The following is a 26861-nucleotide window of genomic DNA, read 5'->3' on the forward strand; positions in this document are numbered from 1 at the left end:
AGACCTGTTGACACTCCGATGGATCCGAATTCTAAACTTCTGCCACGACAGGGGTAGCCTCTTAGCGATCCTGCAAGATATAGGGGATTGCTTGGTAAATTAAGTTACCTCACAGTGACTAGACTTGACATTTCCTTTCCTGTGAGTGTTGTGAGCCAGTTTATGGATTCTCCCTGTGATAGTCATTGGGATGCAGTTGTCCACATTCTTCGGTATATAAAATCAGCTCCAGGCAAAGGCTTATTGTTTGAGGATCGAGGCCATGAGCAGATGTTGGATACTCAGATGCCGATTGGGCAGGATCACCTTCTGATAGACGTTCTACGTCTAGATATTGTGTCTTAGTAGGAGGAAATTTGGTGTCTTGGAAGAACAAGAAACAAAATGTGGTTGCTCGATCTAGTGCAGAAGCAGAATATTGAGCAATGGCTATGGCGACATGTGAGCTAAATTGGATCAAACAGTTGCTCAAGGAGTTGAAATTTGGTGAGATTAGTTAGATGGGACTTGAGTGTGATAATCAAGCTGCTCTTCATATTGCGTCAAACCCAGTGTTCCATGAGAGAACTAAACATATCGAGATTGACTGTCACTTTGTTAGAGAAAAGATACTCTCGGGAGATATTGCTACAAAATTTATGAAGTCGAATGATCAGCTTGCTGATATTTTCACCAAGTCCCTCACTGGTCCTCGTATTAGTTATATATGTAACAAGCTCGGTACATATGATTTATATGCACCAGCTTGAGGGGGAGTGTTAGTTTGATAGTTAAATAGTAGTAAATAACCCTAATCCCGTATGTATTAGGAGTAGGACATGTATTATATATATATAGGGCTCATAGTATCATTGTCAATATTAATCAATAATATTTTCTCCCGTGCTTTCTCACACTTGTAATGAGTTCTCACCCCTTGACCATGTATAATAAGCTCCTTGGAGAGGGAGATCAATTATGTCAAGGTCCTGAATGACGTCGGGGAAAGATTTCATAGCCTTGGATCTTCTGATGCAATTGTACCTTTCACTTTCATATCTACACACATTGAAACCCCCCCCCCCCCCAATCACCCATTGCTCATTCCAAATGCCTCTGACTGCTGCAAGTTCATACCACAACTTTTCTCTTTCAAGTTTTGTACGAGGGCCATAGATCCATGTCAAAAACCATCTAAATTCTTCTTGTGTGCTCTCTAACATACAAGATATAGTGCAAGTACCCTGCTGGATCCTCAGATTGTTCCACTTTCTCTTTTTTTAAATAAGAGTATTGTCCAGGCAAGCCTGCATGCACCTCGGCGGCCAATGGGGAGAAATCACCAAGCATTATTTGTCTCGTTTGGGATTTGGACACTGGTCTCCAAGTTTTTCACCAGCTTAATACAACTAGACACCTACGCAGCCACACCCTTGGATGCCAAACTAAATGCTACTTTTTTATATGAGCTATCACAATATCTATTTCTTGCTTGGTATAGCCAATACTACAACAACAACAACAACAATATACCCAGTATTATCACACACCGTGGGGTCTGGGGAGGGTAGTGTGTACGCAGACCTTACCCCTACCTTGTAAGGATAGCAATAGATTGCCTATTTCCACGGAGAGAAAAAGTTCCAACTAATAGTACAATATAAGGTTTACATAACAATCTTCTACTCTTTTTTAAAAATTTAGTGAAGTAAGGTGTTTCATTATAAATTAGAAAAAGGTATCAAGAAGATGCTTAGTTACATAGTTACAAGAAACACTCTTATACTTCATAATAGCATTATATCAATCTTCTACCTATCAAAGATACAAAAGAGGAACCTGTGGACCTCACTTCTTCCTGAGTTTCTCATTAAATAACAACTTCCTAAAATTCTTAACCTTACAACATGCTAATTCTACAAGGACACTCATTTGGAGGAGGGAGTACTAAACTTGACATTACCTGCTAGTTGCAGGAAAGTCATCCTAACAGAGATAAGGAAAACATACCTCATAAAGAAGTTTGCAATCAGGGATACGCTTTATTCCATCAATTATTACATCTCTTGCAGCCTCCACACTAGCAGTGATCTGGCACCAATGGAAGGTAGTATCAGATTCTGTCCAAGAAAATGAGTAAGACCCATAGAAAGGGCTATTACCATTAAGTTGTGTTAACTGCAGTGTGAAATGGTTTACAAAGACAAGACCTTGTGCCAAACAACATGCCTCATTCATCCTTTACTGAGCTAGATATAAAGTGACAATATTTTCTCCTGATAACATTTGAGCAACAATCTGCTGGCACAATCTGCTATCTCCCAATAAATGTAATAAATTTCTACATTTAATTATGTGCATAGACAAGTAACTCTTTTAAGCATGATTGCCAATTTAATGACATGAGATTCCAAGCTAATTTAAAGGGAATTTTGCAGCTCTTAGTGCTGATTTAGGACCCCCAAAGCTAGTCTTTTCTGCAGAAAATCTGTATCTTCTCATAGATTAAGCTTTTAGATAAGGTGGTCACTTACTTCAACAAAAACCACACCAACCATCTTCATATTTGGTGTCTTGTCAATCCTATAACCACAAGAGTAGACTCATCCAACAAATCAATAATCAAGAAAGACTTAGTTTCACACCCTAATATCCTTATGCAACTTCAATTTATTAGCAAGCCTGGAAGACAGGTTTCCCCACCACTTCATAATTATTCCACCATCCAGACATTCTTTCTTCAAAGTCCGTCGTGTGTAACCATATATGCTCAAATCTTCTCCTCCATCAAACATAACAGGAGAGTGGTTTGTCAGAAGGGGAATCTGAATCACATTCGGAGCCATCTTCTCCCTGGTGATGGACACAAAATCTATCAAGTCTCGATCTAGATGTTGAGTCCTTCAACCAGCCCAAGTGAAACTAGCACCTGTCAAGCGGAGATTCAATAAAAAAGTGATTATCGATAAACTCCAAGAACTCTCCATCGTTCTAGATACCACCTTGCCTTTGATAAGGTTAAAAGTCCCTTCCTGACACCCAAGTGATATTCCACTCCCTCAAAGCAACCACCATCTCTCCCGAAAGGTCTCCTTGAACCCCTTCCCCGCCAAGACCCATACACTTCCACTCCCTCAAAGCAACCACCATCTCTCCCGAAAGGTCTCCTTGAACCCCTTCCCCGCCAAGACCCATACACTCCCCCGAATCCCCACTGAGACCCATTCCCGATGTTTCTAAACCAAGTTGCTAACATGAAATCACCTTTTTTTTAATCTCCATACTCTCTAACTTCCTCTCCCCGCACAATAATAGGATATCTCCAGAGTTCCCCTGAGCCAATGTATAGCCATGCTCTCCCATCTACCCCACTTCCCCACACGCTTCTACAATCCACTTTGAAACCGCCTCCATTTTCATTTCTAGAAATCAAAGCAAATCTACCCCTATTCTTTTATTCATACCTTGATGGTGGCCCTTTTGTTCGTTCATTTGTCCCCCCGCACATAATATCCATCTACCACTTTTTCTTTTCCCCCAATTTTTCACCTTCCCCACCACCTTTACCCTTCCCATCTCCCATTCCTCCTACAGTATGCCATTATGTTGCCTTTCCCCTTTTGCATGACCACCGAATACCTTCCCCCCCCCCCCTTCCCCAGGGTCATATCAAAACTTTCTACATTTACATCTCCTCTTGACTCTTGTTCTCTGTCAAGTAAGAGTTCATTAAATCCTCGTTTCCATAAAATGAAACTTCCTGGATCTTTCCAAAGTTGAGATATTTTTCTCCGGCTCATTTGGATAGCTTCTTCTCCCTTTTGATGATTGCAAAGGTTGAGGAATATTTAGAATAGGAAAGCAGCATCTCAACCTAAAGGATGGTATGATGAAATATGAAGCTATAAAAGTCACAAATAGGGGGTAATATAATTGAAGCTCCTAACTGATATTCCATAGAGATCTGTCAAGAAAGCATCCATAATTCTCTCTCTGTCTCCTCCCTCCCCGTCCTATCCCAATCAGTGAAGCATCAAAAGATATCATTTGATACTATTGAAACCACTAAACCAACAATTGCTAAATAATTAAGTATTTAAGCTGCAAAGTAGATTGCATACCATGTGTTTGAGACGATAATAAAAAATGTATAGCGTAGGAAGGCATTGAAATTTCTCCTCCTCCACTGCCATTTTAATTGCTCTTTCGTAAATATCACAAGCAGCTGAGCAATTTCCCTGGCAAATTTCAGCAAGAAATGTCTTACGATAAATTCTTGTTCCCTGATTTAAGAGAACTTGTGTAACTTAGCATGTACCAGACGTTTTTCCATATTTGCTCGATTAGTAACATTTTGAATGAAATAGGAGTCCCAATCTATAATAATAGGAGGAAAGGAAGCACGAGCACCATCTGGATCTCCAATTTGCTCCATATATCTAGCAGTAAAAAGATGGATTTCTGGAACATTCTGCAAGAAGCACTTAGAGATAAGAGTCTCTGCTTAAAATTAAACATTATAGTATGTAGTGACCAGAGAAACTCAACTGTATGATTTAGTTTGAAATATTATGTCCTTTTATCTTATGACTCGCTTGTAGTTGTAGATACAAGCGTTTCTAGCACGTAATTTCATTCACGAGTAAAACCTAGTAAAATTTGGTGCAGAATTTGTGCTAGCAACAATTTACAAACTCAACCATCACAAACTTGGAAAGAAAAATTCAACTAAATTAGTTCAAACAAAGCTTACTTTCAACAAGTTGCACTGCTTTAGAAAGAACAGCCTATAGGAAAATAATGTGCTTCCTGGTGCCCTCACATTGAAACACGCACTGTACTACTCAGCCTTCCAAATTTTCATACTTTTCACTTTATTTTTTTTTCTTTTATGAAACCTTTTCATTATTGATTATTTAACTGGGAAAAATTGGTTTCCAGAATGCATACAGGCCAGTAACCATTTCCTCACAAGAACTGGCTAGATACTGCACTTATGCAATTTATTTTTTTTGGGGGATAAAGTGCTCTTATGCAGTATAACAGTGACTAGTGAGCATATTTGCAGATAAATCCAAGTGATCTAAAGCACAAATCTGAGGTTGGCTAGAGAATGAAAAACAAAAATCATTCAGGATTATAACTGATTAACTTTCACATTCACTTGACCAAATCCTGCTACAGCCATAAGACAGACCAATCAAATAAAGAAAAGTGATTCAACATTCAAGTGAAGAGTAAAGTGGTTGTCATTCAGTGCCTGTACAGGAAGTATCTTGAAGTTTACCTTCGAGAAAACTTTCGTTGCTCGTTCTAAAGCAAACATTGCTAGCTCTCGTCCGCCCTTAGTCTCCATGAAATCCACATAACGCATCCAGAACTCAGGGTAGTTGGCACAGGATATCAAGCACCTCTCATAAAGTTTTAGGGCCTGTAGCAGAATAGTTTACTATTTTGGAGCAAAATCAAGCAGGAATCCCTGACATCTTCAGAGAACACTAAAGCATACCCAATCAAAATCATCTTGCTTTTCAATGAAGTCGAGATAATCATGCCAGTTCTTCAGCTCATTGTTGTCAAGAGGAGTTGCCTGGAAATATCGCCTCTGGATGTTTGATTCAAAACTTCTAATTTTGTTCTCTAGTTGACATGCTTTTTGGTATAGCTGATTTCCACCATATTTGTACTTATACAGTGCTTTCAACCTGACTGAATCATCACTAGGATCCTGGATATCCCTAACAACTTGAGCAATTTCTCCACTCGATAACACAACTGTTGCATCTGATAGCTCTTTTAGTTGTACTTCACGGCTGTCATCACTGAGATGTAGAATCCCCTCTTCTAAATTGGTTACAAACTTCTTAAAGCTGGATAATTAATAAGGTATATCAGCATATGAACTTTTTTAGCATTCACAATTGAAATGCTTTGAATCTGAAGCAGATAAGATATAATCCAACAGAATGTGGCAAGAAGTGACAGGTGCTGAAAGACCCATCGCATTGAATTACTCCATTATATTAAAATCTTCGCCCTTGCCTTACCATGAACCAGCTCAATGATGTTAAGGCACAGTTTTGGCTTTTTGGTAGACATAACAACTGTTTATCCATTTTTCAGAAAATAATTTTTTATTAATAATAGGAGCCATGTAAATCTTTTACTGTCCTACAGGGGTGTCTAAAAAGAAATGAATCAGAAAATAACAGAAACATTTCAAAACGCCTACTTAGTGTCACTGGTTGGATAAGAATTAGCTGATATGGCCAATCTGGGTACAAAAATTGCCCCGTCACATATCCAAATAACTTTGTTAGCGCACACACTTTATCAGCACAGAGCATATACCTTTTAGTCATACAGATACCTCTTTTGGGAGTAATCCAATCCATTTAGCACCTGAAATTCTACCGTAGCCAGCAGGACAAGAGTCTTCGTCGTCGGAAGTTTAATATAATCAAGTAATATGACCTACTTTCTGAACATAGATAGTGAAGAACCTTAGGCTCTCAGCAATAAAAGTATGAAGTATAGTGTCACAATCAGAACATCAAGGGCAGTCTAGTATATATATGAGATCAGTTTTCAGCATTCGAACATGACTTACCAGTAATTTTAGGTACTCTTGTGCCACTAAATATGAGGTCATGAATCTGACGTTTTATCTAATTTTTTATCAAACACTTTATATTTATTTTATTTCAGCAGAATATGCATCCAATACTATTTTGATCAAACATTGTTCTCTGAAAATTTAAGAGCAGTAGTGCTGGGTTAAATAACCAGAAAGAATAAAAATTGATTCAAAATAGAAATTGAAACCAAGACGAACCCTCAATGGTAGAATGGAGAAAGTAAAGTAAGACGTACTTCTCATAGTACTTATGCAACTTCTTTGTGGGGAAGCGTAGAGCCTGTACATAAACTAGAGCAAGGAAACCCCACTGCTCCTGCGAGAACTCAAAGGACATGTACTTGTCCCATAAGAAATGACAGAAGTAGTCCTTCCCAACAAGGGAGATTCCTTTGGTAAACAACCTGTCATAAAAGTTTTAAGAGAATATACAGATTATAGGAATTACTATTTATGATCTCACTGAACATGTTCACATAGCTTAGAATTGAATTTTCAGATGTTTTTAATGAATTTCAAAAGTGTAAATATATTGTTGCAACCTTTCACAGGGAGGCTTTCACTTTATATGAAAACAAAAGGTGGAATATGAACAGGTAAAAACAAAAAAACTAGGTCTAACTATATTCTGTATCAAAAGCTGTGATTCAACCAATCCTCCATGCTACTGCAGTTCAGCATTTACAAGAGCTACATTATGCAGGGATGCTACTTCTGTCTATGTGCAAAGCACAGATGGTTCCAGATTCAGATAAAGGAAACCAGCTACGGCAGCTCGATGGCTGGTATAAGAACAGTTAACTAGGAAGAACACTCTAAAATGGATACAGATTACTCATATAGTGGGCCCAATTAGTTTGGGATTGAGACAGCTGATTTAAATGAATGTGAAGCAGTGATGCTCTCCTTTAGCTAATTCAGTAGTGATTTCCACTGTATCTTTGTCCTGTTAACATTTTCATCATTATAGTTAATGACTAACGTGGCAGGTATGTCTGGCATCTTTTTAAAGAAACTTATGGAAGTACAAATTCGAAGGATTTACCTACGAATATCAGATGGATCCTCGAAAGAACTCACGGCAAAGGTACAATAGTCAACCCACAGACCAACAGAAAATGGTGTTGATTCCACAGCACGCTCAAAGATTTCAACAGCTTTTTCAGCATCGCATAGTCGTGCCTCGTGATAAGCATATTTTTTCCAATTCCAGTGGCACAGTGGAAACTTAGACAAAAAGGAGTCAAAAGCCAAGCAAATCGTATTTCTATCATCCTGCAGTATTAGGAACAGAATCACTTGTATTTCCATTGAGTCAAAGCGCACAGGGCAAAATAGAAGAATGAGAAGAATCATTTAAAATTGCATGCAAGGTTTCTTATATCATCGACAGATCTAGATGCATTGGTCAGACGATTTCACCCTAAAAGACTTAGCTTCTACCCAAGCTTTTTGCCAATCCGGAACAGTAAAATAGTTTGACTATTGAATACACCTGCTCCTAATATAGAAGCAGAAATGGTTACAAGAGAGCAGCTCTTGCAAGCAGGTAAGTGCTACATATGATGCATTGGGGCCAAGAGTGCAACCAAGAAGCTTATGATGCAAAGAGAGTCGAATGGCAATGAGTAATGGAGATCAAGGCAAGAGAAGTTAGATATTAGAAGTGAAGAGCAACATATTCTATAAAGTAAATATGATCCAGCTTCAGTTTTCTGGTTTGGTTACTTAATGATGATAAACAAAGCTTTACGTGCTTACATGGTGACTCTGTTACTTTATACTTTGATTACTTTTGGGTGTATAACAAATGAGTCCTAACCCCAAAAAAAAAAGTGTGTTAAGTGGAGATGGACCAATAGAGGGTCCATGGACACTACTTCATTCTTTCCTGCCAGCTGAGTAACCCAGAATGCTTGTTGGGGGTTAGCTAATTACCCTTCCTTTGATGCAGGTTCAGATTCGATGATGAATCCCTCTAAATAAGAGGGGTGATGCATGCAAGGGCAGCTATGAATGTAGTTGAGTAACTTGTGATGCTAAAATAGTAGAATGGTGATGAGTAATGCGGATCAAAGTTGTTAAGTCCCACATTGGTTGAGGAAATTAGTTGTGATCTCCTTATATGGTCTTGGGTAGTCCTCCAGTCATGAGCCAACTTTTGGAGTTTAGTTAGGCTAAAGGTCCATTTCTTCACATGGTATCAGAGTCAAATCCATCGATCCCTGTTATCGTGTTTCTCAATGTTGGGCCACCATTTTATGTTATCCACGCTCTAGTTCTCCAGTCCTGAATCCGAGAGGTGTTAAGTCCCACATTGGTTGAGAAAATGGGTTGTAGTCTCCTTATATGGTCACGGACAATCCATCCTTCATGAACTAGCTTTTAGGGTTGAGTTAGGCCCAAGGTCTATTTCCTCACAAAAGCAAGAGAAGTTAAGAGCAACATATTCAGATATTCTACCGAGTGAATGATGACCCAGTTTTAAAGATGCACGACTCTCGATCAATGGAGAACTTGGACATGACTCATGAAGGAAACTTATAGCGCTTAAAGTCTTTCCAAATTCTAACAATTTAAACATTTTGTCATTTGGACTTTTCTATACAAAGTTTTGTCTATTTCACTAAAACATATGGAGCAGAGTGTGAGAGAACGACTGCACAACAAGAAGGCAGCAGCCAGAACAATCGCACTAGAATTGGAGAATGTCATCTTGTAGTGTAGCTTAGCGCAGGAGTGGTGTTGTACACAATTTATTGTGTTGTTTAGAGAGTTTTTGTTCCTTTTACTAAGCCCGTAAGTTTTCATAGCCATCTATCAAATTATTCATACTTTTATGCAATGTTACTTTGAGAAAGGCTTCTCCCAAGTTCTATTGAAGAAGTCTACTCTGCTACCTAAGATTAGATGTTTGTAGCATTCGTCCACCTTGATAGATTAGGTTAGTTACTTGAATTATCATCGGGCCGAAGCTTGTATACCTTGGTTTGTGATCAACTTCTAAGTAATTAGGTTCGATATCCTTCTACTCCATCTTTACCTTTTGGGCTTTTGATTCAATTGACGATTGAAGTTTCATATACTCCAATTTGCCTTTTTGTTTGGGGTTTTGATTTCTTTCTCTCTCTCTTTTTTGGAAAATGTAATGAAACTTTTATTAAATAATTGCGCCCAGAGAGCACTATGGATGAATAGTACAATCCCAGCAAAATGCATCTTAGTGCACTAGCTACTTTGAAAAGAACTAAGGAATTAATCATTTTTTATTGTAACTGGAGAAATTAATCATCTTGTACAAGCTTCCTGTACATTCTCGTTTTTTAACCAAAAAGCTAATAGAGCTAAATATCTATGCTTTAAGGTACAATTATTTCCTTTTGCTTTCAAAGAGTCGGTGATCTTTTTCCTCCCATAAATCCACCATATAGGCACTGGTATACTGTTCCATAATGTCTTGTCGCCTTTTACTCCTATTCTATTCCAACAATTGTTCTGGCATGCATCATTTAACCTTTTGCGCTTTTGGTTCTATTGAGAGTTGGAGTTTAATATACTTCAACTTGCCTCTGATCCTTGGGTTCCACATCTATCAATATATCACAGGTGTCGGGCAAATGCTCATCATAAGTACCACATCTAGTCTAGGCATGTTGTGCTTAATTTCTCTTGTACAATCATCCAAAATCCATGACCATAAAATTGCCAAACCTACCATTGATCATTTCAGCGGACACATCCAAGCACAAGAAAACATGATATTTTGCTTATTGGACTTATTATTGTCGTTCTTATACAAACTAGAAGATGCACTATGGTAAAGTTTAATATGACATGATTTAGAAAAAAGACAATATAAAGTTGTATCCCTCATCAAACATGATAATGAATTTGACCCATACGAAGCCAAGCAAATTTCCACTTACATGGTAGGTTTTCTCAATCTCTGATATCAGTGAGGTCCAAGAATCAAGGTCTTCTGACCCTCCAGAAATCATCTCGTTAAGTCTTTCATGATGAACTTCAATAAAAGAAGCCATGAGTCTGTATTCAGAATCAAGCAATGCCAAAACATGAAAAAAGAAAAATTGCACATGTTGCATGACTAAATGAAGCTAGGTATAAGAAAATTAGAGAAAGGATACATAGCTTAGTCAAGCTTCCTGAAGTTTGCAATAAAAGGAAAACCCATGGAAAATGAAAAATTAAAATGGTGAGAAACTGAGAATATCATTAATGTCAAACTTAAAAGGAAAAGAAAAGAGAAACAAACGTGTGAATAAAGCCTTAACATTTGCCTTCTTTGGTTCTCAGTTGCAGTCAATGACTGTTACTCCACGCAAGAAAAGACAAGCCACCGAGAATATCACATTTGATGCGTATGCACATGACAAAATTGTCGATCTACAGTGAGTGTGTTTCTATCTTTTTTTCTTTTTTACAAGTTACATTTAATGTATCCATTAGAGCATCAAGGCATGAAAATATCTTAGAATGGAGGTTCAGATTCCAGCTTAATCATATCATATATTGGACAATGAACAAATGAGTGCTTCCCTAGAGTAGAAACCAAAAAACCATATTTCTATTAAAATGGATCAGCCAAATAGAAGAAGGAAGATCATCTAAAACTGGTAACAACCAAAAGCATCATTCACGGCATTACCCCTACCTTGGGAAGGTAGAGAGGTTTTCTCCGATAGACCCCCGGCTCAAGGTAAAAGTAAAAGAAGCAAACACAGCACGTAGTAACATCAACAAGATAAGGTGATAAGGAGAAAGGGTGATAAAATAGTCGAAGCGAAAGGATCAACATATAGTAAAAGAAACCTACAGATTATACATGAAAAATCCAACAGCTGTGCATTATCTCCTCAAAAAATTATACAAACACACACACACATACGAATTACAACATTTCATGAACATCATAATTATTCAAGCTGACAAAAGGAGAAAGTTAGAAACAGTCTTCAAACAGCTTGTTTTGTTATTTCTAAACAAAGCATCCTTTATGATAAAACTTGTTCATTTCAGAAAGGAATAGGCGAAAAATATGAGCTAAAATTCTAGTGAAACTGGAACCTAATATGGTCTCCCACTTCATTCCATTTCAATCTTTTTTAATAAACTGGAACCTAAAAATAGTTTCTTATTCCGTAGGGGATGAATCATTCCCAGCAACCACAAGAACGAGGACGAAAAGTGGGATGTGCGGATTGGGCGCACGTCAACGTTTCAAAGCTTGCCGCTAATAAGAAGCCTAGCATTTAAGTGGGAGCAGGATAGAGGGACTGGCCCATACTCTGTCGAGTTTCAAACATATGGGGAAATTGGGATTGGGCCAGCTAACTCACAAGGGATTTCTGGATCATAATTCACGGAAAAACAATCACAAGAAAGATTCAAATTGTATCCACATATGCCATGAAAAAATATACATGAATCGACTTATCATCAACTATATGACACATTTTTTGCTTGTCATATCTATTTTCATTAACATGAATATTATTTAACCAAACAAATTTGAGATTCCTTTATCTTCCTAAAAGTAACAGGTATTATGTTAGGTTTCAGCAGGGGTTGGGGCAACTAACTCACACGATATTTTGGTTATCAAAAAAGAAACAATCATAAAATAAGTTCATTTTCTGATGGAAAATTCTAGAAAGGTTGAGTTATATACCTTCAATGGGAAGAGGTCCCTCAGCAGCATTGTGATTCTGTACCTCCATAGCTGGAGAACTCTGTTGGAAGCCGCCAACAAGTTCACCTAGGGTTCACGTTCGATGAATGTATGCTTTTGTACATACACACGCGGAAGAAGACCGGACTACGTGTCACCGGAGAAAAAGATGCAACGGTCTCCTGAAGCCGGGAAGTGTTGCTGCACACTTCTGTCCGTTACTACTAATATTTAACCCTCGTACATTTGAATTGGATTGGATTAATATCATTTACTTGATAAAAATAAATTGATTATAGTTGAGGAAGTGCAATTAGCATCCAAATTCTTAGTGGTGGCTGAAAATTGTTGTAATTACATTCGAGAAATACCTTCTTTTTTTTTGTTTATTGGTATTTATATTTTTCTTGTTTTATATTTTTATACAAAAATATATTTGTGAGGATAACATATTGAAAATGATTTTATATTTGACCAATTTTTCTTATTCATCAATAAAAAAATTGTTTTATTAGGGTTAACCGAACAATACCGAACCAATTATTAGGGTTGTTTTAATAAAATTGTAATTTTTTATATAAACTTATAATCGTACCTGGGTAGGTTTTAATTTTATAAAAATAAATCGAAAAGATATCGAACCCTACCGAATAAATTTATATATGAAAAATATATTTTATCTACTAAGTTTAAAACTAACAAAGTATTAAATTTTTTTTTGGGGGTCTTCGGATTATGGAAATGGCCAGAAGTAAATAATCAATATCCAAAGTCCTAACTTCCAAACATATTCTATTACTCATATCGAAACTAAATGAGCTCCAACATCTTGAGTAGCTAGCAAGCCACAATGTATTCCAACGATCTTCAGTAGCAAGTCACAAGGTATTGGATATCTTTTCTCTCGTGTAATTTAGATTTCTCTTGTTGGATACTAATCTAATAAGCTCTTTTCTTGAGTCCCAACTTGATTAGTATCTCTCCACTCGTATGATTTATATTTCTCTTATTTTTGCTTAATTTTTGACTTCAACTTGTTGTAATTACATTCGAGAAATACATTTATCGCATTCTAACTTCGACTAGTGACTCTTGCATGACGTTTTTTTACAAAAAATTAACCGAACCATATCGATACCGAAGATAAACCTAGATGATTGGGACGGTTTCAAAAGGTCTAATTTTTTGTTATAAAAAATGGTATAACCGAAAAGTTGGTATGGTACGAATTTTATAAAATAACCGGCCGAACCGAACTATTGACACCCATAGCTCCCGCTATGCATAAGGTCCGGAGAAAGGCCCGACCACAAGGGTCTATTGTACGCAGTCTTATCCTGCATTTCTGCAAGACAATGTTTCTACGGCCCGAACCCGTGACCCCTGGTCACAAAGCAACAACTTTACCGGTTACGCTAAGGCTCCCCTTCTTGATTATAATATATATTTGTAATAACTCTTATTAATTTATTAAAACTAAATATAATTCATAATTACTTTTAACAGAAAATATGTATTTTGAATACATGTACTAATAAATAGTAGTACTATTTTACATTTCTTAGATAAACATCTGCATCGATAATGAAGAGAAACCTAGATGATTGGGACGGTTTCAAAAAGTCTAATTTTTTGTTATACAAAATGGTATAATTGAAAAGTTGATATGGTAAGTTCTATTATCATTGTAAGGAGGAGAACTTTTCTCGTAAATACATGCTACACTCTATTCAAAGCTTAATATAATTTTATCTTTTTGTTTACTGATATCGTTGCTATTATCCCCGGAAGCCTTGTTCCCAGAATTGCTATTTCTGCTATTTTATCTTCATTTCAAGGCTAAGTGTTACGTTTTTGTCTAATTCATCTATTATCTTAGGATCAAATTAATTCATTTGTCTATAAATCACGTATAAATTCAACTATACCGTTTTACGGATAAACAGTTAGGCGCCCACTGTGGGCCTTAGACAGTTGTGTAATTAAGTTGGTCCTTGCCTCCTTTACTAACGTGTTTGGTTGTTTGTTCTTAATAAAAAATCATAGAAAATGGTAAATAATGGTGTTAACAACACACACAACCTTGAGGCCCAAGGAAATCAGCCTCAGCACGATGATTCAATGGGTGATACCCGCAGTGAGGGGAACGAGGCCACGCCGGTCCACGGCAAGCGGTACCCGCGACATGTTCGAGAAGCGACTCCTGATGATGTTGAAGAGGAGCACGTCGTCAAAGCGGTAAGGGTCCTGCAGGAGCAACAAGAAGCCATTTTAGGCCATCTCACACGGCAAGATAATGTTATGATAGAGCTAAAGCACGCGTTATCGGGTGCTTCCAATAATGCGAATGGACGAGGTCCAGTTCCTCCCGGTGCTCCTGCAAATCAAACAATGCAGAGGGTCGACAACAATACCCCGAGGGGCGAGGTCGGCTTCCATGGGGCCGGGGGTAGCGAATCTGGTCACAACAACGAGGGTGATCCCTTCAAAAACGAACTCATACGATTTATGAGGGAAGTGAATGCCCGCGTGGACCAAATTCCAGGAGCACCACTAGTGCTGAAGGGGCCAGACTCAAAGAAGTACACTCAATTGCCGTACATACCAAACGCCGTATCAGAATTGATCCCGAAGCGGTTTAAAATGCCGAACGTACCGAAATATGATGGGACTTAAGATCCTCAGGAGCATATCACCACCTATACAACAACGGTGAAGGGGGACGATTTAGGCCCCCACGAGATCGAGTATGTTTTGTTGAAAAAATTTGGAGAGGCTCCCACGAAGGGAGCCTTGACCTGGTATTCGCTTTTGCCCAAGCATTCCATAGATTCCTTCGAGATGCTCGCGGTTTCTTTCGTTAAGGCCCACACCGGGGCCAGAAAGGTACATGCCTGAAAGGCCAATATATTCAGGATTGCACAAGGAGAGTCCGAGTTGCTGCGGGAGTTTGTAACCTGGTTCCAAAAGGAAAGTATGTTTCTACCGGTCGTTCCGGATGAATGGGCGGCTGAAGCATTCACAAAAGTTTGAATCTGAGAAGTTTCGATGTTTCCCGGAAGTTGAAAGAAAGCATGCTCGAGTTCCAAGCGACAACTTGGGCGGATGTTCACAACCAGTTTCCGGCATCGATTAAGGGTCGGTTCTGGGAAAAGAATAAAGAGAAATCAAAAGACGATTTCGACATAGATCGATGGTCTTCGAGGAGCGGTTTTAATCCCTATGAATGGGCCGAAGAACGCGGCAGAGGTTTAAGTTCGACGGATAGGTTCGTTACCGATAGAAGAACTGATCGCGGACGGAAAATCACCCGGCTCAAAAGGTGCAAAAACCACGACCTACCATGTAGGATTTTCAACTCCAACTCCACTAGAACAATGAGCCAAAATGTATCAATCACAAGACTGTAATTAAATACTCTCCAGTACTCCTACTACTCCTATTTGATTCAAAAGTAACTCTAACTTGTAAAACAAAATACTCACTCCAACTCACTAGTTGTTTATGACACTTGATTACAACTCAATTTCCTAAAAGACATTCACTAGACTAACTCGGGAAGAATTCAAGACAAGTACTCAACATAAGTAAACTCTTTATGACTCTGTTGTTGATGTGTAAAAGGATAATTCAGAAATCCAAAGTCGATACTGTTTAAAACGCTAGTTGAGATTTTCTAGGAGTCCTATTCATAGTCAGTTTCCTCTTTGATAGGACTCCTACTGTTCCAATGATTCTACAAGCTTTGGGACTTTAGTCTCTGACTGATTATCCATACCTTCTTGAGCAACGACCCTTATCACTTATAGTAGCCAGTAGCCACCCTCCGCCAAACTCGGACCTGGGTAACTTTGAGATATAGTTATTGTCTTGTACAAACGTACAAGTATCATTCATTAGGAGTTGATTCTTTCTCCAGAGGAGCAGATTCTTCAGAACAGTTAAGCAACTACGTTGAGGACCTAGTTCTTTGAACATTTAGCCATACTATGTTAATCATCAAAACTTCAATATTCAACAAATTACCCCTTTTTTATGATAACAAACTTTTTACACAGCAGAACCACAACAAAACTCGATAATCACCTCAAAGAACCAGATAATCACAACAAGCACTATTGACAGACATGTATGTTCACAGCAACTTCCAAAAGAACCAGATAATAACAACAAGCACTATTGACAGACATGTATGTTCTCGGCAACTTCCAACCCTATCTTCCCCATTTTGGCATCATCGAAAACACACACAAAAATGTTAGACATTTAAGCACAGATAATGTAAGATTCAAATCCAAACATGCGACAACATAAGCATAAAAAATGGCAAATAAACTAGGTTGATGATCCAATAGAGTACAAAGTAGTAAAGCAGAGCAATAGGAGACATTTAAGTAGTGCCAAAAGAAGCCCAGGGCCTTGTCTTCATCATTAGAACAAGATAAACTAAGCATACTGCAAACTACTCAAACGAAAAAGAAACAAAAGATAAGGCATCACTAGAAAAGCAAAAGAACTAAGGACACTGGGAAGGAACAGGTTCAAGGGTGAGAGGCAGAGGGGGTCAAAACTTTCACAAGGCTAGCAATCTGTTGAGCATGGGCCTCCCTATATCTTTTGAGCTCTTCCCTGAGTTGCTTTGTTTCCTTTCTCGGCTCATTATTGTCTTCACGAAGCTTGGCATTCTCTTCAAAAGTCAACTCCAACCTCTTGCTGAGTTCTGCAACCCTGCTGCTCCCCGTTAAAATTGTAGATCATGTGGGTCCTCTAGCCTTGATCTCCTCATATCCACACTGCTTGAGGGTAACAACATCCAAAATGTCATTGTGGTTTCCAAACTTAAGCTCATGTAAGGCAATGTTGAGCTTGTCAAATAACTCAATCAACATAAAACCATATGGCATAGCATGCTTTGGTTTGGAAGTATTTGCAGCTCTTGCCATGTGCTGAATCATCAGGCTAGGAAGATTGATAAGTTGACCAGTGTCAAGCAGTTCCATCACATCCATGTCTAGTAGAGTAGCTTCATGCCTTCTCTCAGACCTCTGAAGAATGGAGGAGTTGGCAAAATGAAACAATAGTTTGTGAAAAGGTGTCATATCACTCTTGTACACTTTCTGGGGATCATCTAGTTCAAACTTTTGGGAGAACTTTCTGGTGACCACAATGCTAGTGTCAACATCATTGTCTATGGCTAGCCATTTCTTTTTCAAGTAATTGTCAAATCCCAAAGAAGGGATATTCAGAAGCAGTCCCAGCTCCTCAGCATCAAACTCCATGTCAAAGCCCCCTACCTTACTCTTGACTACCTTCCCATCAAATGTGAAATTTGTATAGAACTCCACCACAGCAGGAACACATACTGGGGGGGGGGGGGAAGCTTTGACAAACATGTGCTTCCACCCCTGTAGCTCAAGTTTCTCAACCAGTTGAGCTATCCCATTCTCATCGGTGTTCGCAAGAATCTTCCCATTTAGCACGTTTCTATTCCTGAACTCTATGAGTCGATCAACAGCAACTGGCACACTCTTTCTTGTCTTATCCCAACTGACCCTTGCAGAAGAGGTAGCATGTTTGGTGACTTTGGCTCCCTTTTTCTTTGGTGTAGCAGACTTTGCTGGCAAGGCAGAGTCAGATTCATCTTCTCCATCCACCTCAACAAGATGTTCCACAATTGAAACCTTCTTTTTTGGCTTCTTTGCACTTTTGGACTCCTTCATGATTTGTGCATCAACAACCTTTCTTTTACTCTTTGTGAGGGTAGTTCTGGTAGGAGGAACCACTCCTTTCCTTGTTGAGACTGCTGACTTTGTAGCTTACACAGTGGTCTTCCTGGACCTATTCCCTACCTCAAATAGTGACATATCATCCTCATCACTACTAACTTCTTCATCTCCAGTGAAAGGAGTTAACAGAGACCCAGGTTTTTGAGCCCTTGTCTCTTCACTAATTTCTTCTGAAGGGGCTATGACAGTGTTTCCAATTGTCATGGAACCTTCAGATTCCTCACTCACGTTCCCCTTTTTTTCCTCACTCTCGTCATCACCTCCTTCACTTTCACTTACCTTTTCTTGATCCTCACCCTCACTTTCAGAAACCTCCTATTCTTCGCTATGATTTTCTTCTTCTGCAGAATCATTAGCATGTTCACCTGTCTTATCCTCTGTATGAATCTCCTTCTCATCTCCAGATACTCCCTCATTCTCACTTTTTTCTTCTTCATTGGCTATGTTTTGAGCCTCATGTTCCTCATGGCTGTTCACAACTTCTTCTTCTTTTTCAGCTTCATTATCTTCTTCATCCTCAGTCCAACTAAAATCAAGGCTATTAGAAGCCTTATTTTGCATCGGTTCTTTACGTCCTTCCTCCTCAACTACAGGCTCCACAGCTGTTGGATCTATCTCCTTTCCCAAATCCCCTACACCTTTTTCTACAGGGAATTTCTCCACTGATGGATTCTCACTCGTTGGTGGGAGAGTATCTAGGGGTGCAACATCTATAGCAGACACCAAAATACCTAACTTGGAAGTAAGATGTGGTACCTGATCAGTAGTGACTGACACTGATTCCCCCTGAATCACAGATTCCTTGGCTACAATGTTACCCTGCGTAGCAGCCTCAGGCACTTTCTTGACAAATTTTCTTGGAGTAGCTTTGACCTTTGTTGACTTAAAGCTATTTTTTGCAGGAAGCTCAGGTGAATAGGTAGTTGTTTTTGGAGGAGAGCATACAGTGGAGGTGGGAATAATGGGAATAGTATGAATAAGGGATGCTGATGTAGGTATAGTGGAGGATATCGAAGGAGAAGGAGCAGGTGTGGGTGTGGGTTCTCTTGACGACTGGGCATTTTTCTTCGATTTAGGCTTCAAGATTTTGGTTTTTGCTTCATCCTTGGTTGATGATTTAGCTTTAGAGGGTGTTTGACTGGCTTTAGGCATGATGATCAGATGAGAGATTTGAAGAAGAGAATGAGATAATTATTTCCTGATAATTGCTTTTGATTCTTTCTTAGGGGTTGAGACAAACAGTGAGGTTGGAGAAGCTGATCATAAGAGCCTTTTAAAGGCGTTACTCCTAATTTGACTGGAAAAGAGAAGGTGACCGAATTTGAGTTCTAACGGGACTCCTTTAACGGTTACTTTGATGTTAGAATTTTAGGAGTAATTGATCTTTAATTGCACTAGGATTCCCCCTTACTCTATGACTGGAAGATGATTGGAAGTGATGCCAACAAAATTGAAAGTCTGAGCATAGCAATAATTTTAGAATATAAAAAACCTAGTGACTTAAGGCAGCATGGCACGTACCTAAGTCAAAGAACCAACTCCATAGCAACTCCTTAATTGTTTCTGCTATAAAACTTCAGCACTTCGTATTAGTATCATGCAGCACAGTTATCAGCCATATTTTCAAAGCAAGTGTGTGAGCTTAATACAAGCACAATGTTGAATCAAACACATTGTACTTAATTATCTACATCTTATTATGCCTTTTCAAACCAATCACTGGGATTCAACTTAGTGGGAGGAGTTGATTAGACCTAGTTCTAGTCTATTTCTTTCAAAGTGATCCCTACTTGGAGCTTTAGTAAAAATATCAGCAATTTGATCTTCAGTTTTGCTAAAGTTAATTGAGATATTCCCCTTTTCAACATTGTCTCTGAGAAAGTGATGTCTACTATCAATGTGCTTGGTTCTCTTATGCTAGCATGGGTTTTAGCAATATTTATGGCACTAGTGTTATCACAGAAAATGGGAATACAATCAACAAATATACCATAGTCCCTTAGTTGTTGTCTTATCCATAGCAATTGAGCACAACAGGATGCTGCTGCCACATATTCAGCCTCAGCTGCAGATAAGGCCACTGAGTTTTGCTCCTTGATTCCCCAAGACACCAGACAAGAACCTATAAAATGAGTTGTTCCTGAAGTGCTTTTCCTGTCAACATGAAAACCTGCATAGTCTGCATCAACATGACCAACTAGATCAAAGTTATACCCCCTAGGATACCATAGACAGAGGTCAGGGGTCCCCTTGAGATATCTTAGTATCCTTTTGACAGCCTTCAGGTGGGATTCCTTGGGATTCGCCAGAAATCTTGCACATAATCCCACACTAGACACTATATCAGTTCTCTTCTTCATCAAGGTCCAGCTTTGTTGCAGTTGCAATGGGTGTGTCAATGGTCTTAGAGGAATCTATGTTGAACTTCTTCAGTAGTTCTTTGATATATTTCTGTTGACATATCATGGTTCCAGTATGTGTTTGCTTGATTTACAGCCTCAGAAAGAAGTTTAATTCACCCATCATACTCATCTCAAACTCATTTCCCATCATCTCATCAAATTCCTTGCACATTGCTTCATTGGTAGCCCCAAAGATAATGTCATCCACATACACTTGCACAATCAGAATATTCTTCCCTCTGCTCCTTAGAAATAGAGTGTTGTCCACCTTTCCTCTTTCAAAGTTGTTGGCTAAGAGGAATTTTGAGAGCCTTTCATACCAAGCTCTTGGAGCCTATTTCAATCCATAAAGAGCTTTATCCATTTTGAACACAAAGTCAGGAAATTCTTTACTTTCAAAACTAAGAGGTTGTTTGACAAATGCTTCCTCCTTCAGATAACCATTCAAAAAGGTACTCTTTACATCCATCTGGTATAAAGTGAACTCCATGTGGGCAGCAAAGGCTATCAGTATTCTTATAGCCTCCATTCTAGCTACAGGTGTAAATGTCTCATCATAGTCAATGCCTTCCTCTCGATTGCATCCCTGAACCACCAGTCTGATCTTGTTCCTTGTGATATTTTCTTGTTCATCCAACTTGTTTTTGAATACCCACCCGGTACCTATGACAGTTATGTTCTTGGGTTTCTGTACCAAGTGACATACCTTGCTTCTCTTAAACTGATTTAGCTCCTCTTGCATAACTATGATCCAGTATGGATCCTTTAGAACTTCTTTAATGGTCTTAGGTTCAACCTGTGATAGGAATGCTGTGAGTGCACATAGATTTCTTAGAGAAGACCTGGTTTGTACCCCTGCATTTGGATCGGAGATGATATTCTCAAGAGGATGTGAGCTTTGATGCTTCCATGGTCTGATCTGTATATCCAGAGAACATTCATCCGAGGAGTGACCTAAAGAAGCAGGTTCAGTAGGTGTGGCTTCATTAGTCTGGTCAGCAGTTAGAGTAGTTCTTTCTTCTTCTTGTTCCTCATGATCACTGTCAATTTCCTTGTGTTTTTCAGCTCCATCTTCATCGGACTCCTTTGTATCTCCATCACCATTGAACCCTATATCATAATCTTCATCTTGCAGACCTTTCTCAGCCATGTTGTTAGATTCATCAAAAATAACATGAATATTTTCTTCCACACACATAGTTCTTTTACTAAAAACCTTATAGGCCCTACTATGTGGAGAGTAACCCAAGAAAATTCTCTCATCACTTCTGTCATCAATCTTGCCTAGAGATTCTTTCCCATTATTATGCACAAAACATTTGCACCCAAAGGCTCTCAGGTGAGTGATGTTGGATTTTCTTTCACGAAGTAACTCATAGGGAGTTTTCTCAAGAATGGGTCTGACCATGCATTTATTTAGCAGGTAGCAGGCAGTATTAATTGCCTCAGCCCAGAATTTTTTAGGCAATGCACTGACAATCAACATGGTCCTCCCCATGTCTTCTAAGGATGTATTATTTCTTTCTACAATCCCATTTTGTTGTGGAGTTCTAGGTGCAGAGAAATGATGGTCAATGCCAAGTGAGCCACAGAACTCAAGAAATTTTTAATTTTTAAATTCAGTTCCATGGTCAGTTCTTATACTTAAAACATTACATGCTAGCTTTTGTTTGATCATTCTGACTAATACACAGAAAACATCAAAAGTTTCATCTTTGGATCCCAAAAATAAAGTCCAGGTATACTTGGAGAAGTCATCAACAATCACAGACACATATTCTCTTACCTCCACTGCTCGTTATTCTCATTGGTCCACATAGGTCCAAGTGAAGGAGTTCTAGAGGTTTAGAAGTACTTACAAACCTTTTAGATTTAAAGGATGACCTAACATGTTTCCCTCTAACACATGCATCATATACTTTGTCAGAGGTAAACTCAACTTTAGGTAGCCCAAGGACCAAGTCCTTTATTGCCAACTTGTTGAGTTGAGAGAGATTGGCATGTCCCAGTCTTCTATGCCATAGAAATGGATCATCTTCCACTACACTCAAGCATGTGTGCTCACTCTAGGGAAGTGATATAATCGATATCTTGTAGACATTGTTATGTCTCTTACCCTTTAACACAATTTCATCAGTATATAGCTTTGTGACAGTGCAAATTTTGGAATTGAATTTTACCTCGTTTACTTTGTCGCACATTTGAGAGATGCTAAGAAGATTGTTCTTAAGACCTACCATATAATACACATCTTCTATAGCATGAGAGAGTGACTTTCCAACCTTGCCAATACATGTTATCTGATCGTTTTTCCCATTTCCAAATGACACACTCCCTCCTTGGAAGACTGTCAGTGAGAGAAAGTTTTTCTTTTCTTCAATCATATGTCTTGAGCATCCACTGTCTAGATACCGGTCCTGATTGTTTTCTCTCACCTTAGCCTGCGCCAAAATTCACAAGTTAGTTTTGGGAACAGAGACAAGCTTGGGTCCCTTTTTGTTTAAAAAATGATGAATACGATTCTTTCTTGCCCAGAAGGGGAGAGGGTTAGAAGCTATTTTCTTTTTAACCTTAATCCACCTACTATGGACAAGAAAAGTAACCTTTGGCTTGTCACACCTCCTTTTTACACACCCGAAGGTGATATAAGAGAGTTTTTCCACTTTAAGTGACATTATTCGAAATGGAATTATTTATTTATTAGAGTCACCACTTGGGATAGTTTATTTGGTGTCCCAAGTCACCGGTTTAATTTAAATCCCAAATCAAGGAAAATTTAGACTTTCCTTTTGGAGTCTGCGAACCAGAAATTCTGAATAAGGAATTCTGTTAATCCGAGGGAAGGTGTTAGACACCCCCGGATTCCGTGGTTCTAGTACGGTCGCTTAAACTATCATAATTGGCCTATTATCTGATTTTAATACACGTTTTAGCCTATGGTATATTTTAACTTTTTAAGCCGCTTTTAATTATTATTTGTTAAGGAAGATTTCAACGTCATCTAAAACTCGTCTTTGGACCACGCCACATGAAATGCACCCGCAGTTCCGCGACACATTTTATTTAACGTTGTTGAGATTTGGATTTGGGTCACATGAAATGCACACCCGAGTTTAGGAAAGTAACTTTTAAAATAGCGCGCCTAAAGCAACTACGCACTTACAACTTTGCGAGGGCCATGAAAAATTCAACTAAATGGCACGCCTCGATTTCTAAAGGATTTAAATTAATTAAGCAAGGCCATGCATTTTTGAGATTTTATTTGGCACGGCACACCTCAATTCATTTTATTAAAAGGATTTCTAAACTTAGTTTTGAGGGCCATAATTTATAATTATCTAATATGGCTCGCCTCAAATCTACTTTAAGAATCTAATTAATTAACATTAAAGGAAATTGAATTCTACTTCTAATACTATTGTTCAAACTAATTAAAAGAAAAACGGCCTTGAAGAGAACATGGTCGAATATTCGAAAGAAAATGGTTTGGGCCATCAACAACATTGAGATGGGAAATTAAGAGACAGGCCCAAATAATACAAAGTACATAATTCCAGTTTTTTTTTTTGCACGTGTCTTCAAACTTGGGCCCCAGATGAGCCCAAATCTTTTCAAGAATCTGAGATTAGCGAGTACGGGACTCGACCTCGAATCCCTAAGGCACCCAAACAGCGTCTGAAAAATCACAGGGTGCCAATGTAAACTCAAATGGCTATCAGCAAAACACCAATGTATATGCAATCAGTTTTCAAATCAGCTTTTAGCTTCTTAATGGACGATTATATGAGATTTTCAACAATGGCATGATTTTGAAAACAATTGAAAATTCAATTCTTTGAAAACTATACAACATACAACTCTAACTTTTAAAGCCCTAAGCTAAACTGAAGATCATGACATGGAAATTTAAACCTCAATTAAATCTCATCTTAACAGAACCCGTAGGATAGACATTAAAGAGCCATGATCTTAACACAATCAAGTCTAACTACATAGCATTCGAACAACAACAGACAATTCAACATTGGCCTACATGTTACTGCAAATACAACCCAAAGCAATTCTTTCATCTAAAGCCAAATTCAAACAAAACTGATAACTGAAAAGAAGAAACAAGCCGCTTAAAGCTTCAACTTCATCCTATTCATAATCAATGTACTAATAGAAACATTTCAAGAGCTAAATACTACAGCTAACATGAGATTGAAGGAAGAAGAAATAAAATTGAAACAACAAGTAATATCAGCTTTTCATATTTCCAAATCCACACTCTGTATTACACTTAAGTGAAGTCCATGGTTCCAAAATTACCTGAAAAATGCCAAAAGAAGAACAAAGAGAGTGAGGGAGTTATCAGCAGCAACAAGAACATCAATGTAACAGTGTTGGAATCAGCAAACTAGCCCCAATGAACCCAGCTAAAACACCAAACAAACAGTACCCCAAACGAACAGCTCATACCAAACTTTTGAATCTCAAAATCAAACCATTTTTCACCCCAGGTGCAGAATTGGAGGTTTTCAAGAGGTTCTAACTAATGAAGAGGATCAGAAATTCAAAACTAAGCAGAATTTTTGAGCAATTTTCCACAAAGAAATGCAGGGAAATCAGTGTTTCTTCAGAGTTTTCAGTCGTTTCAGATTTTTTTTGCAGAATTTTTATCTCTCATTCTCTGACTTGAAACTCAAGTAAGGATGCCTTTATAGGCAAGCTTTTAGGGCTGCAATAATGAAAACAATTTTGCACATTGATCCTTTTCAGATTTACATTTTTGCTCAAATGCCCTTAGCTTAAAAACTCAGCTTTCACATAAGCCCCAAATGCACCTTCCCAGAAGCTTCCTAAATCAGTTACAGATATATTCCCTAATCCAAATTCTAAAATTACCCCTTAAGCACCCTGTTATTACCCTTAAACCAAACGGGTATGGGTCAAATTGACCCAATTTTTCAAAACAGTAAGACCTGGGCTAACCCCTTTCTTTGGACCCAAGTCCAATTTAGGATTTCAACAGAAGAATCGAGAAGGTAGAAAATAAAGGGCAATTCGGAGTCCATTGGACTTGGTGAACCAAACGTTCTTAACAGCCTAAAACTAAAGGGAAAAATTAAATGAAAACTAAACTGATGAATCCAAACAAAACTAAAGAAGATAACAATTAACATTTAACCTAAACTAACAGAAACACATGCAAGGGTGATTTCGAGAAAACAGAATAAAAAGAAGAAAATAATAAAAATTGAAAAGAAAAAAATACAAAAAAATACCTATCAAACCAGGTGAACACACGGTCTTGAACCATCTTCGAGGGGAACTTCGATTTTTGACCGAAATAGACCTTAATCGTGTGTTCTCGACTGAAAACACACTACTAAAGTCGATTTCAACCTCAAATCTTCTATAACCTCGCCAATTTGATTTTTTGGGATATTAGGGTTCATATCTTCCATTTAAGATTCGCCAAATTCGGGAAAGATTCGAAGGAAAAGAGTTGGAGATTAGGGAAGAGGAGGGTGTGAGGTTTCTAAGGTGTTGATTTGGGGAGATTTGGGGGTGGCGCCGCCGGCTTGGGCGGTGGGAAATCAAGCGGCGCTAGGGTTTTGGGGCTGTGGTCTCTGAAGAGAGGGGGGAAGTGAGAGACGAGTTTGAGAGGGGGGTAGGCTTTAGGACAGTTAAATATCAAAAGTGACCCAGTTCGGAGCCGTCCGATTGAAATAGATCAAAGGCTAGGATTGGGGCTCAGGGAAACGGGGTCGTTTGGTCTTTGGTGGGGTTTGGACGGGTTGGGGCGGATATTGGGTCAGTTTTAACGGGTACAAAGGGTGAATTTTGGTTTGGGCTTGGGGAATTTCAAGATTTGGCCCAAAAATCTAAATTCTCCAATTCTTTTCCTTTTCTTTTACAATTTTCTTTTTAATTCCTTTTTCTTTTTTAAAAACAAAACAAGAATAAAATAAAACCTAACTTAATTCCTAAACCAAATTATCCTACCAAATTAAATTAATTAACTCTAATAATTACCGCAACTACTTAAAGCCCAAATTAAAAGAAAACTAACAAAATTCAAAGCTAAAAATTAAACAATGCAAAATAAATTATTTTTTTGTGATTTTCCATTTTTGTAAAACACTAATTTACCAATTAGTCTAAAAAATGTAAAATGAAATCCTAAATGCAAATGCAATGTATTTTTTTTTGTATTTTTATGAATTAAATAAAATTAAACATGCACGCAGAATGCAAACAATCAGAAAATTCTACAATTAATCCTAAAATAACAAATAGTTAAAGGAAAAAAAAATCTAATTTTGGAATTCTGTAGGAGTAACTCATGTGAGGCAAAAATCACGTGCTCATAGTTGCCCCTC

General features: G+C 38.2%; 2 protein-coding genes across 6 annotated transcripts in view; both read right to left on the reverse strand.

Annotated features, from left to right (window-relative positions):
* LOC109236728 overlaps positions 1 to 12607 on the reverse strand; it is a 33319-nt gene extending 20712 nt beyond the window's left edge. For 2 of the 5 annotated variants that reach the window (XM_019402936.1, XM_019402935.1), the window contains exons 1-9: positions 12306 to 12606; positions 10543 to 10637; positions 7662 to 7891; positions 6853 to 7020; positions 5489 to 5849; positions 5267 to 5410; positions 4298 to 4450; positions 4101 to 4217; positions 1990 to 2070 (exon numbers count right to left, since the gene is read on the reverse strand). In XM_019402936.1, the coding sequence (XP_019258481.1) occupies positions 1990 to 2070; positions 4101 to 4217; positions 4298 to 4450; positions 5267 to 5410; positions 5489 to 5849; positions 6853 to 7020; positions 7662 to 7891; positions 10543 to 10637; positions 12306 to 12354 (1398 nt within the window). In that variant the 5' untranslated portion in view covers positions 12355 to 12606. Of the gene's footprint in view, positions 1 to 1989; positions 2071 to 4100; positions 4218 to 4297; positions 4451 to 5266; positions 5411 to 5488; positions 5850 to 6330; positions 6478 to 6852; positions 7021 to 7661; positions 7892 to 10542; positions 10661 to 12305 lie in introns of those variants that run through there. The other 3 variants (XM_019402937.1, XM_019402938.1, XM_019402939.1) reach the window with 3 other exon arrangements.
* A 5514-nt stretch (positions 12608 to 18121) lies between these two features.
* On the reverse strand, positions 18122 to 19243 carry LOC109236716 (neurofilament heavy polypeptide-like). Its single transcript, XM_019402925.1, has 2 exons — positions 18457 to 19243; positions 18122 to 18375 (listed from the first exon to the last, which is right to left on the reverse strand). The coding sequence occupies exons 1-2, from the start codon at positions 19241 to 19243 to the stop codon at positions 18122 to 18124; spliced, it is 1041 nt and encodes a 346-aa protein (XP_019258470.1).
* Positions 19244 to 26861: the final 7618 nt, after the last annotated feature.

The sequence above is a fragment of the Nicotiana attenuata genome, unplaced genomic scaffold (assembly GCF_001879085.1).
Source record: "Nicotiana attenuata strain UT unplaced genomic scaffold, NIATTr2, whole genome shotgun sequence".
Lineage (NCBI taxonomy): Eukaryota > Viridiplantae > Streptophyta > Magnoliopsida > Solanales > Solanaceae > Nicotiana > Nicotiana attenuata.

Excerpts from the sequence above, each read along its gene's own strand:
- LOC109236716 (XM_019402925.1), bottom strand. The coding sequence starts at position 19,243 with ATGCCTAAAGCCAGTCAAACACCCTCTAAAGCTAAATCATCAACCAAG. Across the intron at positions 18,376-18,456 it reads TCATACAGAGGATAAGACAG|AAAAGGTAAGTGAAAGTGAA; the intron begins GTGAACATGCTA and ends GTGAGGATCAAG.